Source organism: Bison bison, unplaced genomic scaffold, assembly GCF_000754665.1.
Source record: "Bison bison bison isolate TAMUID 2011002044 unplaced genomic scaffold, Bison_UMD1.0 scf7180017864072, whole genome shotgun sequence".
Taxonomy (NCBI): domain Eukaryota; kingdom Metazoa; phylum Chordata; class Mammalia; order Artiodactyla; family Bovidae; genus Bison; species Bison bison.
In genome coordinates, this window is record NW_011494644.1 from 9,601,540 (window position 1) to 9,616,080 (window position 14,541).

Below are 14,541 nucleotides of genomic sequence, written 5' to 3' on the forward strand. Positions count from 1 at the left end.
TGGTTTACCTTGATTCATCTCTCTGTAAAAAGAGGACTGACTGATAAAATGTGGGTGAGAAACTGCTTTGTATACGAAGTTACCGTTACAGAAGTAATCGCACGTGTCCCCACGCCACAGAGGAGAAACAAAGGGAAAGGCCCAACAACCCTAGGCCATAGCTCCACCCTCCCGCCTCTAAAATGGGCGGGGCGGGGCCACGGCATCGATCACTCGGCGCTTCGCTAGGCATGCCTTGGTGGGCAATCGAGCTGCGAGTGATCGATACTCCGGCAAGCCTCTGACTACTCGAAGAGGGCTGGAGCGTTCGGTTTTCAAAGTACAAATTGTCGCCGTCCTCCGGCGAGTCGATACCGTCCAAATCTGAGCCAGGTAGGTGAGCAACTCGAGAGGAGTGGGCAGCTCTGCCTCCTTAGAAGCGGAGGCCGGACTAAGGGGGAGGACTGCGCAGGCGTCGGATGTAGATGGAAAGCGGGCAGGGACTGTCCCGCGCGTGCGCCTTGGAAAGCCCGGGGGCAGCCCTTCATAGCCCGAAACTCAGCAGGGCCTTGGGGAGGGGAAAACCGGGGCGGCGCATGCGCTCTGAGAACGCAGTTTAGCCGATTGACTCTCCAGAGCCGCCGAGGAGAGGGCCTAGGTCCCGCGCGTGCGTAGTGCTCTCCTTATGACAGGTATTGCTTTTTGCGCTTGCGTACGACCAGGGTTGTTGTGCGCTTGCACGGTTTTTGGTGTCTGGTTGGTTCGTAGCTCAGGGCTTGTCTGATAGCTCAGCGGGTAAAGAATCCGCCTGCAATGCAGGAGACCCCCGGGTTCGATTCCTAGGTCGGGAAGATCCCCTGGAGAAGGGATAGGCTACCCACTCCAGTATTCTTGGGCTTCCCTGGTGGCTCAGCTGGTAAAGAATCCTCCAGCAATGGGGGAGACCTGGGTTCGATCCCTGAGTTGGGAAGATCCGTTGGAGGGGAAGGGAAAGGCACCCCACTCCAGTATTCTGGCCTGGAGAATTCCATGGATTGTAGAGTCCACAGGGTCGCAACGAGTTGGACATGACTGAGCGGCTTTCACTGATGCGACTCGAAGGCCCCTACGCTTCGCAGTGGTTGTACCGGCAGGTGCATGCCGCCCATCTCTGCCTGGCCAGTTACCCTTTGTTGATCTAGAACTAGGAAGACTGAGCAGGCTTGAACCATCGGGCCCCGAATGCAGACCGAGGGAAATAAAGTCCCGGGAGAGGCTGGGAAGAGAAAAGGTGTGAAACTTCCCAGTGGAGGCATGGTGGGGATACATAGAGCCCGTCCAGCCCACCCTTCCTGGAGGACCCGATGGGGCCTGTGCATGTGGCCGCCTGGAGGAAGGGGGTGTCTGACTCAATAGGGGTTAACTCTGAGCATAGGTGTCGCATTATGCGCCCTCGGAATCCAGCAAAGATAAGTCCTGGTGCTTAGCAGGGTTAGAGCAAGTCAGGGCAGGTGTTCAGATCACACCAGCCGGCTCCAGCCCAAGCCTTTCTGCACTTTACAGAACTGAGCAGCCTGTTCCCAGAAAGCTAGATTGAAGCTGATATATTCCGAGAAGCACTTCAGAGCCTTAAAGATAATTTATGAGAATTCTGGGATGACTGCAGTGGCTTCCTTGAAGGCTTTATTTTAGAGCTGACAGGAACCCACTTGGGTTGTTGTCTAACAGCCAACCAGACACCACCTTCCAATGATGTACTCCATCTGGATGTGAATTCATGAAGCTCATGACCCGAGTTAGGCCGTTGGTTGTATACAGCCTGTACTTGGCTCCTTGGTGTTTTATGTTACCAGCAAGAAGCTGTTTTGAAGTTCACTTTAGAGTGGTCTGTACAGCCAAGACAAAAGTCACTTTGAGAGGCTATCTCATACAGTCTTTTTCTGACAACCCCCCCAGTACCACCCCTGCCTTTTCAAGATTATTTCATATGTCAGCAAACAGACCTTTATTGAAGAAGTCAAGACAGTACACTGAGAAGAGCAGTTCTATGCAGCCGGTACCGACCTTCCCATGAAAGCTGTCTTACATGGAGAGGCCAATGCAGACAGGTGGTGCTCTGGGAGGTCAGTTTACAAAGCTAGGACACAGGAACATTCTCTGGAAGGTTCGTTCATTTAATACAACCTTTTATAAAAGGCAATTCACCTCTACCCTCACCCCTTTCAAAAAACAGCCGTCTGTAACCAACAAGACATCTTTTAAGGCCAATACCAGTTAATCCCAGGGAGACTGATTTTAAGGTGAATTTACAAGGCCACTCGGGCTTTTTCATATGGCAACATTCAGAAAACTAAGATCATGGCATCTGGTCACATCACTTCATGGCAAATAGATGGGGAAACAGTGGAAACAGTGACAGACTTTATCTTCTTGGGCTCCAAAATCACTGCTGATGGTGACTGCAGTCATTAAGTTAAAAGACACTTGCTCCTTGGAAGAAAAATTATGACCTAGACAGCTTATTAAAAAGCAGAGACATTACTTTGCCAACAAAGGTCCATCTAGTCAAAGCTATGGTGTTTCCAGTAGTCATGTTTGGATGTGAGAGTTGGACTATAAAGAAAGATAAGTGCCGAAGAATTGATGTTTTTGAACCGTGGTGTTGGAGAAGACTCTTGAGAGTCCCTTGGACAGCAAGGAGATTCAACCAGTCCATCCTAAAGGAAATCAGTCCTGAATATTCATTGGAAGGATTGATGCTGAAGCTGAAACTCCAATACTCTGGCCACCTGATGCGAAGAACTGACTATTTGAAAAGACCCTGATGCTGGGAAAGATTGAAAGCGGGAGGAAAAGGGGATGACAGAGAATGAGCTGGTTGGATGGCATCACGGACTCAGTGGACATGAGTTTGAGTAAACTCCAGGAGTCGGTGATGGACAGGGAGGCCTGGCACGCTGCAGTCCATGGGATTGCAAAGAGTCGGACATGACTGAGCGACTGAACTGAACTGAACGGATGATTTGGGGGACTGTGGGTCTCAATTTGCCTGGAATAATGCCAGTTCATGACTTGTCCCTGAAAGCTACTTCCAGTACTCAGCACTTCCAGTATTCGACTTGTGTAAGGTGAAATTCCTACATGCAGAAATGACAGTCCCAAGCAGTAAAGAACAGAGAAAATGATGAGAATAAACAATTTTGAAAGAGAAAAATAAATGTATATTTTACCAAGCTTAGGCTTATCAATAAAAGGCTTATATATATAGCATTCTGCTTCCCAGGCGAAGAATCCACCTGCCAGTGCAAGAGACATGGGAGCCTCAGGTTTGAACCCTGGGTTGGAAAGATCCCCTGGAGTAGGAAATGGCAACCCACTCCAGTATTCTTGCTTGGGACATTCCACGGACAGAGGAGCCTGGTAGGCTACAGTCCATGAGGTCACAAAAGAGTTGAACATGACTGAGCAACTCAGCACTGCCTGGCATCCTGGTTTGTATGGTAAATTCTGTGGTTAACCGACCTATAGCTGATTACCAGAGGCTGTTTGTGCAACATGCTTATCCCTTTTATGTGGAGCTCTTGGTCAGGTGTGGGGGGTGGGCAGGTGGGCAGTGTAAAGGCCAGTCCACAGTCCCACTCTGAAAGATTGTTCATACAATTTACCCTGATTCCCTCCTCTGGAAGGCCCCTTCATTTACTACAACCTTTTATTAAAAAGGAAATTCAGTGAGGAACTCTGGGAAGCAAATCAGCAAAGCCAGGCCATGAGGCTATTCAGGCTGATACCCTTCTCCAGAAAATTGCTTGGTAACAATTGTCAAGAAACCTTTCTGTCAGACCAATGGGGAATGCTGGAAGCCTGATTTGTAAAGCCCGGATGTGAGGCCTGAATGGGGGCTTCCCAGTGGTGCTACTGGTAAAGAACCTGCCTGCCAGTGCAGGAGATGTAAGAGATGCATGTATGATCCCTGGATTGGGAAGATTCCCTGGAGGAGGGCATGGCAACCCACTCCAGTATTCTTGCCTGGAGAATCCCATGGACAGGGGAGCCTGGTGGGCTACAGTTCACAGGGTTGCAAAGAGTCAGACACGACTGAAGTGACTTAGCACACATGCACCAAAGTGAGGCCATTCAGAAAAGCAGTGTCATGTAGCCTATTCCTGACCTTCACTGAAAGGCTGTATCAACTGGTCATGTGAAAGCTGCTGCTTACAGCCTCATAAGGCCAGCTCCTCTGGATGACTGTTTCATACAGCCAGGGAGGGGCCTTTCTTCTCTAAGCCCATTTCAGATGGCTAACAGGAATCACAGAAGATAGATTTGTAAAGCTAAGACAAAGTCCAGGCCTCCTCTGGCCCTGACACAAGAGCCCAATATGTAAAGAAGCCAGTTTTTAAAGCAGATCATGAGACCACTTTGGAAGAGATTTATATAATAGAATGTGACTCCTCCCCTGAAGGCTGTTTGAAGTGGCAACTATTTAAAAAGCCAAATCAGGAAATGTTCTGGGAGGCCTGTGGGACCAAGTCGTGTATAAGACTACTCCCAGGAGGTGCTAGTGGTAAAGAACCCGCCTGCCAAGGCAAGAGATGGAAGAGACGGGAGTTCACTCCCTGCATCGGGAAGATCCCCATGAGGAGGGCATGGCAACCCACTCCAGTATTCATGCCTGGAGAATCCCATGGACAGAGGAGCCTGGCAGGCTATGGTCCGTGGGGTCGCAAAGAGTTGGACAGGATTGAAGTGACTTAACGCACACGTATGCACACACACAGATGGTGGTCAGCATGGCACCTCACTGTGGCTGCCACGTGGTGCCCTCGTAAGGCTCTCTGGGAGGCTAGTGTTTAAGGTCAATCATGAGACCTGCAGGGCCATTTCAGTGACTCATACAGAGGCAACCTATAAAACTATTTTGAAAACGAACTCAGCTATCCTGAAGCTCCCACCTCTGAAAGGCTGTGTCGTGCGGTGTCAGCATAAGATTCTGAAGGCCTGGTTGTAAGACATTTGCTGAGGAACTCTGGATCCAAAGTAAATTACTCTGGCTATTTAATGTGGCCAAGAGGAGGCTGTTTTGTACAGCCATCTTGGGGCCCTCCCTCTCAGAAGGGTGGCCCATGTGGCCATCCACCTGAGGCTCTCCCACAACCAGTTGGCAAAGCAGCCATTCTGCCACCTTTCGTTTGTATTTATGGAAACCAAATGCAAGACCACCTGGGGAAGCCATTTTGCAAAGCAGCACATGAGGGCACCTTGAAGGCTGGTTTTGTCAGGCCTGTGTGAGCTCTGCAAGGTACCTGGGGAGGCCGGTTTGCAAAGGTTAAAATTCTGCATCCCAGGGAACTAGTTTATAGGTCATTTGAAACCCTCTGGGAGGCTATTTAATAAGGCCACAAAAGACCAATTTACAGAGCTGGTACATAGGCCCAGTAGAAGCCGTTTTTCCATTAAGGCAAATAAGTGGTCTTCTGGGAGACCTTTTTATAGACCTTTGTGAGAAGCCAGAATATGAGGCCTCTGAGGTCTTTCCACACCCAAGATGAGATTTTTCAAATACGACTCAGGGAGCTCAAACCAGTGCTCTGCGACAACCTAGAGGGGTGGGATGAGGGGAGGGGGAGGGAGCAGGGGGGTTCAAGAGGGAGGGGACGTATGTATAGCTGTGGCTGATTCATGTTGCTGTATGGCAGTGAAAGGCGCTCAGTCCTGTCCGACTCTTTGCAACCCCATGGACTATACAGTCCATGGAATTCTCCAGGCCAGAATACTGGAGTGGGTAGCCTATCCATTCTCCAGGGGAACTTCCTGGAGAATCGAACCAGGGTCTCCTGCATAGCAGGTGGATTCTTTACCAACTGAGCTATCAGGGAAGCCCCCCTGTATGGCAGAAACTAACACAATATTGTAAAGCAATTATCCTTGAATCAAAAGCAAATAAAAAAATTTTAAATATGGAAGCAGAAAAGAAAGAAGAAAATTAAAATTACTCATGGTTTTGCCACTTGAAAAAAAATTGCTTTATAAGACTTATGTGAGACACTCAGGGAGATGAGCCCTGAGGCCACCCAGTTGGTGGGTCCACGTGCTCTTCTGCGTGTAGCTGGTGGATAAGACCACCAGCGCTGGAAAGCTGCACTGTGAAACTCTTCTAAGATTGCTATTAACGAGGCCAATGCAATTTGTTTAAGAATCTTCTAGGAGCTAGAGATAGGAATCATCCTGGCAGGCTTGGGCCAGGCCACTCAGGCTGTCCGAGTCCTGTCATGCAGTAAGCCAGCTGGGAAGGATAACCACTGTGAACCAAGGCTTGAAGTGGGATCCAGAGCTCCAAAAGCTGACACAGTCCTTATGCCTGAACACAAAGCGTGTTCTGGGTACACACTGCCACTTGCTATAAAGTTTAGGACAAATTGCTTATTTTCTCAAATCTCATTTCACTCACCTGTAAAACCTTACATTGTAGAATTGCAAGGGATATGTTAGATAATGTACACAAAGCAGGCAGCATTGGAGATTCCCTGGCGATCCAGAAGCTTGGACTTGGCGCTTTCACTGCAGGAGCACGGGTTCAGTCTTAGCTGGGGAGCTAAGATCTGCAAGCTGCATGACGAGGCCCAAAAGACAGACAAACCATGGAGCATTGATGTGGTACAGAGGAAAAGGGCATGGAGGTTGACCAGAAGTTTTAAGTCCTGTCTCTGTGCCCTTGATTGACTGTGGTGTTTTGGTTGAGTCACTTCGTTTTTTCTCCTGGACTTTAGTTTCCTCATCAGCAAAATAGGAGGGTGGGGTTTCAGGGGAAATGACCACATATATCCCTGTTCACTTCCCAATATTGTGAGGAACAAAATTAGACGGGGATGCTAGGGAAACCATAATAGACTGCTCTTACTTTTGCACAGGACCAGGATGAGGTCCCTCAAAAACAGTAACAAGTGGGAAAGGTTCACCCTTCTCTTATGGGAAGTGATAGGATTTTCTCATCTGTAGAATGAGGATAATAATAATTCCTCAGAGTTTTCTTCAGAGTTAACCTAGGGAATTCCCCGGCGGCCCAGTGGTTAGGACTCCATGCTTCCATCACAGGGGCCATGGGTTCAATCCCTGGCCTGGGAACTAAGATCCCACATGCTCCATGTTGCGCCCAAAAAGAAAAATGGAATTAACCCAGATGTCTGGCTTCACCATGTGTTGGCTCGTGGTCTTGTGGCTCTGTTCCCTCATCTATAAGATCATGGATTGGGGGACTAGACTGAGGTTTGGGTGTTTTTTTTTTATATTTATTTATGTTGGCTGTGCTAAGTTGTCCTTGCTGCGTGCGGGCTTTTCCTAGTTGCAGAGAGCAGGGGTTACTCTCTTGGGTTAATCCCAAGCAGCGCTTGGGATTCGCATTCAGGTGGCGTCTCTTGTTGCAGAGTGTGGTTTCTAGAGCACAGGTTCATGGTTGTGGCGCACAGGCTTAGTTGCCCCGAGGCATGGGGAATCTTTACGGACCAGGGATCGAACTGGTGTCCCCTGCACTGGCAGGTGGATTCTTAACCACTGGACCACCAGGGAAGTCCTGCCTGAGTTTGAAATTTCTGCTCCACCTCTTAAACTAGCTGAATTGCTTTAGGAAGTCATTTAACTTCTCTGCTGTAGCTTCCTTATCTGTAAGATGGAGGTGATAATACTTTTCTCAGAGTTTCTGTAAGAACTGAGTATATATAAAGTACTTGGAGCGTTCCTGGCTTACAGTAAACACTTCATGTACGTTATCAGCTTTGTAGGGTCATCATTTAGGGGAGGGGATGAGGCAATTCATATAATACTCTTATGGATTCTACCTGCTGAATACCAAATATTCCTGAGCTGGTAGGAAGTGAGCTGGAATGGGGCCCAGAAATAGGAATGGCTTGCCTGGCACACCTTCAGGGGCCATATCTCTAGCATCCTTCATGCAAGTTTGCTTCTCTATCTACTCTGACCTCTTCACACACATTAGGGCCAAAGGGAGCCATGTCTGTCTTCCTGTTCTCTCAGAGTTATAGATAGAGTCCCAAGGTGTCTAGGAAATCTGGTAGAAGTGTTTATTATCTTCTGTTGTTCAGTCACTAAGTCGTGTCTGACTCTTTGTGACCCCATGGACTGCAGCACGCCAGGCCTCCCTGTCCCTCACCATCTCCTGGAGTTTGCCCCAAGTTCATGTCCATTGAGTTAGTGATGCCATCCAACCATCTCATCCTCTCCCGCTGTCTTCTCCTTTTGCCTTATTATCTATTACTGTGTAACAAATCACCATAAATTTAGTGGCTTAAAACAACACATGTTTCTTATCTCAGTTTCTGCAGGTTGGGAGTCTGGGCGTGGCTAGCTGGTTTTTTCCTGCATCAGGATCTCTCACAAGGCTCCAATTATGGTGTCAATGCTGACCTCTTATCTGAAGGTTCAACTGAGCAAAGATCTAAGCACCTGTATGCATGCATGCTCAGTCACTCAGTCGGGTCCAACTCTGTGACCTAATGGACTGTAGCCTGCCAGGCTCCTCTGTCCATAGAATTCTCCAGTCACAAGTACTGGAGTGGGTTACCATTTCCTACTTCACTAAGCACCTGTGGTTGTTGGGAAAATTCAGTTCCTGAAGGGCTGTTGGATTCCAGGAGGGCCCTCAGTTCCTAGTTTGCTGTTGTTCTAAGCCACCCTGCGTTCTTTGTCATATGGGCCCCTACAGCAGGGCCACTTGCTCATCAGTGCATGCAAACCAAGAAGGCAGTAGAGAGAGTCTGCCAGCAAAATGAATGTTCCAGTCTTATGGAACCTGGTCCCAGAAATGACATCTCATCTCTTAGGCCAAAAAGTTAATAGCTACACATGGCTCACATGGTAAAGAATGTGCCTGCAATGCAAGAGACCTGGGTTCCATCCCCTGGTTGGGAAGATCCCCTGGAGAAGGGAACAGCTATCCACTCCAGTATTCTTCTTGGAGAATTCTATGGACAGAGGAGCCTGGCAGGCCACAGTCCATGGAGTCGCAAAGAGTCAGACATGACTGAGAGTCCAGCACACTTAACACACACCAGACCTACACAGCTGTTGGTCGGAGGCATGTATTAATAGTTTTCTATTGTTGATGTAACTAATTATCACAAACTTGGTGACTTAAAGCAATATTTAAGCAATTTATTAGCTTACAGTTCTGTAGGCCAAAAGTACAACATGGAATCAAAATCAAGGTCTCAGGAGGGCTTCATCCTCTTCTGAAGGCTCTAGGGGAGAATCTGTTTCCTTGCCTTTTCCACCTTTTAGAGACTGCCCATGTTCCCTGGCTTGGGACTCCCTTCCTCCGTCTTCAAAGCAACACTGCATCTCTCTGACAATTCTGTAATCACATTTCCCTCTGACCCTTACTTTAGCCAGGAAGGATCATGTCAAGGACTTCAGTGTTAGGTTGGGCCCAGCCAGATAACCCAGGATAATCCCTTATTCTTAGTCACATCTGCAAAGTTCCTTTTGCCATGTTAGGTAACATCCTCACAGGTTCTGGGGTTTAGGATGTGGACATCTTTGGGGAACATTATTCTGCCTACCACTCAAATTACAGGTCCTGCCCATATTCAAGAGAAGGGGGACTAGATGGGGGATTCATAATAGCAAGCAAGGATCCCTGGGCTCTCTTCTGCCAGAGGGTGACTGGCTTTCTTCTGTCACAAGAAGTGAAGCATCTAATGGGGCTTTATCACAAGCAAGTCTTCATTCTTGCCTTCACCATCCATCTACCAGTGGCTCCTGAGTGTGAAGGGTTCTTTCATTATGAACCTCAGAAACCAACCCTGGCTGACATAAGCAACAGGAAATTTCTTGGAAGGCTGTTGGAGCCCATGGAATAGACAAAAAGCTGGAGAACTGTACTTGGAAAAGACAAGAACTAAAATGGTTCTGCATCCTAGGACTTGTAGACCATGATTGTGAGACCCTAGCAAGAGCAATCTGGTCCAGAAGCTGCCACTAGGAAGAATGAAATGTCAGCTGTCTCTGGTCTAGTTGATCTTCTTAAAGTTTACATTCAAAAGAGGCAACTCATTGACTAGCTTGGGTCCCATACCCACCCCTTGGCAACATCCCACCACACTGAACTCAGGGGGCATGATGGAATCTCTCAAAAGGACATGGAGATGTGTTGTTAAGAAAGAGAAAAGATTTCAAGCCACCAAAACTCAACAAATGCCCGCTGTGTTCTCTGGCTCTCTTTCCTCTGCACCAGAAGGAAGTTACTGATCAGTCAGGGCAGGATAACTGTTACTGCAGGCATCAGCACTGTAGTGGCTAAACACAAGTTTAGTTTTTGCTCACGAAGCATTCCAGCATGGACATTCCTAGTTAGGGGGCTGTCTTGCGGCTCTGCCATCCCCTGGGGCCTCAGAGTCCTTCCCTTCCAGTCAGTGGGTAGGGGTAGCGTGGAGGATCGTATAGGAAGTGTTTATGGACCAGGCCTGGACCCTTCCATGCCGCGTTCCATGCATTAGCTGGAACGTGGTGTCATGCTCACATCTAACTGCAAGTGAGACAGAGAAATGAGGTCTAACTGTGTGCCCAGGAAGAAGATGGAACGGACTGCGGCGAACTTTAAGCCAGAGTTTGTTTTTGTAAATCACGTTTCATTGGGACACACCATAGCCATTTGTGTACACGCTGTAAAGCTGCTTTCGTGCTACAGCAACAGAGCAGCAGCAGCAGTGACTGTATGGCCTGCAAAGCCTAAAATATTTGATATCTGCACGGGAAAAGTTTGTTGACCCCCAGCATACAGCAGTCTCTGCAAAAGCATGATGGTCCCTATTTCTTAGTTTCAAATGTGATAGGGATATGACAGCTGTTAGTATAACACCTACAACTTGTGTGCATGCTCAGTCACGTCCAACTCTTCGCAACCCCATGGACTGTAGCCCGCCAGGCTTTTCTGTCCTTGGGATTTCCCAGGCAAGAGTAGTGGAGTGGGGTGCCTTGCCTTCTCCAGGAGATCTTCTCAGCCCAGGGATCGAACCGGCATCCTTTGTGTCTCCTGCGTTGGCAGGCAGATTCTCTACCACTGAGCCACCTGGAAGCCATCACCTACAGTATAGTAATGCAAATAGATAACCGTAAGTTGTGAGTAGTAAACTATTCACTTATTAGTAATTATTCCTGGAGACTGGACTGCCATCTGTAGATAATGTCCAGGCTAAAATTACTAAAGGCATCAACTGTGATAAACCTTTTTGTATAGGATTTATGTATTTCCAGGTTTCTTCCTGAGACGGTTAAGGTATCATTCCTTCAGTAGTCTGAATTTAGTGCCTACTATGAGCCTGACTACAAGAAACTCAAGGGCTGTTCAAACCCAAAACACTGTCAGGGAATCTTGGCTCACTTCACATAGGGGATCATTTAAGATGGGCCTTAAAGGTTGGATAGGAGTTTGCCAGAGAGAAGGGGTGTTGGAGGCATTCCAGACAAGGACAGTACATGTTCCTCTCTGAACAAACATGGGTCCAGTGACCACTGTGTGCCTAGTATTATGCCAGGCTCTGAAGATACACTGGTGACCCCAGACAGATGGGGACCCTGCCCTCACAGGAAAAGACCACTGCTGAAGAATCAATGCAGATAAGGTGTACATTACACGGGACAAGTAGGGAAGCCTTGGGAACCTGTAGGGGACCAGGTCTGGGTATGGTCTCTAGATCTCTTTATCTAGGAAAATTCTTTATATATATTGGGTTGGCCAAAAAGTTCATTTGGGTTTTTGGAAAATCTCAGTGGTTGACATTCTGGCCACTGGATGTCATCACACACCTAGCTTGCTTCCCTCCAGCCTTATTTTTTGAAAATATAGAACCACGGGTATATAGGCATAGAACGTGATGTTTTGCTGTAACTTAGTTTTCCCTGTGTGTGCATGCTAAGTCGCTTCCGTTGTGTCTGGCTCTTTGCAACCCTGCAACCCTGCCAGGTTCCTCTGTCCATGGGATTCTCCAGGGAAGAATACTGGAGTGAGTTGCCATGCCCTCCTCCAGGGGATCTTCCCAACCCAGGGATCAAACCCATGTCTCTGACATCTCCCGCCTTGGCAGGTGGGTTCTTTACACTAGCGCCACCTGGGAAGCTATCTATATAGATATATAGATGGGCTTGGTTTTATATATATATATATATTTATATATATGTATATATTTGTTTGTTCATATATATATATTTTTCCCTCTAGCACCTATCAGACTGAGCTGCCTGGCCCGATGGCGGGGCCCAGCACACTCTGGGAGACCCTCCAGGCCCTCCTGCCCCACACGAAAGAGGAGCTGAAGCTGGAGCTGGGAGAGAAGGTGGAGGGCAGCGTGCTGATGCTGCTGCAGGAAGCCGCCGAGCTCTTCCTCGGGGGCCAGCGGCGCGAGTGTCTGCAGACCTGCGAGGTGCTCCTGGACTACTCCTGGGAGAAGCTCAATACGGGGCCCTGGCAGGACGTGGACAAGGACTGGCGGCGGGTGTACGCCTTCGGCTGCCTCCTGAAAGCCGTGTGTCTATGTGAGCCGCCCGGGGACGCCGCCTCCGTGGCCGCCGCCCTGAAAGCCTGCGACATGGGCCTGCTGATGGGGGCGGCCATCCTCGGAGACATCCTCCTCAAAGTCGCCGCCGTCCTCCAGAAGCACCTGCTGTCCGGAAAGAGGCCTGCCCCCGGCCCGAGCCAGGAGCCACCCGGCACAAAGGCATGGGGGGGTCGGGGCAGCCAGTGACCACGCCCAACAAAATCCATCAGCCCTATTTTCCTAGAAGTCACGGGTCAGCTCTCCCCTGGGGGGAAACCCCCTGGTGTGCTGACCCCTGTTGAAAAATGGCATCTGCATAAGTTTGGAAACAGAGCAACTTCTTTCCTTAATTTTTTTTTTTTCCAGCTTGTGCAAAAGCCGTCCCCCTTGGGGAGAGAGGGAGGGTGGGAGCTTTGTGGTTCCTGAGAAAAAGGACTCAGAGGGTTGGTGTGGCCGAGCCCTATATCCAACAGGAGCCTGTCTCGTTCAACTTCTTCCTGGCCCCTTGGTGCAAGTGTCACACACTTTTCTGGCTGCCTCTGTCTCTGTGTGGCCGAGTTTGGATGAGATGCTACAACTTGTGTGACTGATTGGTCCTGCCCTTTAGATACTTGCCTATGTCCTCGTGGGCTTCCCTGGTGACTCAGTGGTAAAGAATATGCCTGCAATGTGGGAGACCTGGGTTAGATCCCTGGGTTGGGAAGATCCCCTGGAGAAGGGAATGGCAACCCATTCCAGTATTCTTCCCTGGAGAATCCCATGGACAGAGGAGTTTGGCGGGCTTTAGTCCATGGGGTTGCAAAGAGTCTGACACGACTGAGTGATTAACACTTATGTCCTCGCTGGTGTTTAAGGGCACGTGCCAGAGAATACCCCACAGATCCTCAGGGTTGTGGCCAATTGCTCAGTCATGTCCAGCTGTTTGCAACCCCATGGACTGCGGCATGCCAGGCTTCCCTGTCCTTCACCATCTCCCGGAGTTTGCTCAAACTCATGTCCATTGAGTCGGTTGATGCCATCAAACCATCTCATCCTCGGTCGCCCCCTTCTCCTCCTGCCTTCAGTCTTTCCCAGCATCAGGGTCTTTTCCAGTGAGTCAGCTCTTCCCATCAAGTGGACAGAGTATTGGAGCGTCAGCTTCAGCGTCAGTCCTTCCAATGAATATTCAGTGTTGATATCCTTTAGGATTAACTGGTTTGATCTCCGTGTGGTCTGGGGAACTCTTAGGAGTCTTCTCCAGCTCCACAGTAATACTGATACTAAAGGTTAACTGTTGCTATCGTTCCTAAGCACACCTCCACTCTCCTAGCATTGATGCAAATTCCTGGCGAAATGCCTCAAATTCTGACCTTTCTGTGGTTGTCTCCATCTTGCTTTTCTGAACAGAAAGCGAGGAATGACCACGTGCCAATTCCAGACGTGACGACAGAAAGAACAGTGCCCCGGCTTCACTGTCCATCCCTCCAGTATTTCAAGAAGCATTTTTTGGTTCCAGGGAGGCCTGTGATTTTGGAAGGTGTGGCCAACCACTGGCCGTGCATGAAGAAGTGGAGGTGGGTGTCTGCCGAGGGCTGCAGGGTTCTTCTTCCCAGCTTAGCATCCCCAAAGACTCCCAAATTCCTCCTCCCATGACCCCCCAAGAGAACACAGCCTCATAGACGCTTAACTGCCGGTTAAGTGGGACAGACTGCTGAGGGGTCAAACCTACATGGAAGGCACAGTCCTCTGAAGCAGTGCCAGAGATTATAAGGTCCTTACCAGCTGCAGTCTGCTTGCCCTAAGCAGTTTTTCATGACTGCATCATGGCAGTCCAGTGTTAACTGTATTATGCCATTTTGCAGGATCTCAGGAATTCTGTGAACTTTCTCAGGGGTCCCCGAGGCTTGAAAGTAGAAATAAGAACCCAAGACAGCCCCACCCCCTCTCCGCGGGCTCTTGGGTTTGCTGTCTCCTCATGGCTGCTTTCAGTCCCTCCCCAGGTTCATGGTGGAGGCGTCAGATCAGGCAGCTGGATGGTGGCCTTGAAACGAGGAGGCGT

General features: G+C 49.0%; 1 protein-coding gene across 2 annotated transcripts in view; it reads left to right on the forward strand.

Moving 5' to 3' along the window:
- Positions 1-234: 234 nt before the first annotated feature.
- KDM8 (lysine (K)-specific demethylase 8) overlaps positions 235-14,541 on the forward strand; it is a 26,048-nt gene continuing 11,741 nt past the window's right edge. The window contains exons 1-3 of one of the 2 annotated variants that reach the window (XM_010837227.1): positions 235-372; positions 12,188-12,683; positions 13,890-14,056. In XM_010837227.1, coding sequence (XP_010835529.1) covers positions 12,216-12,683; positions 13,890-14,056 — 635 coding nt within the window. In that variant the 5' untranslated portion in view covers positions 235-372; positions 12,188-12,215. Of the gene's footprint in view, positions 373-589; positions 672-12,187; positions 12,684-13,889; positions 14,057-14,541 lie in introns of those variants that run through there. The other variant, XM_010837228.1, reaches the window with a different exon arrangement.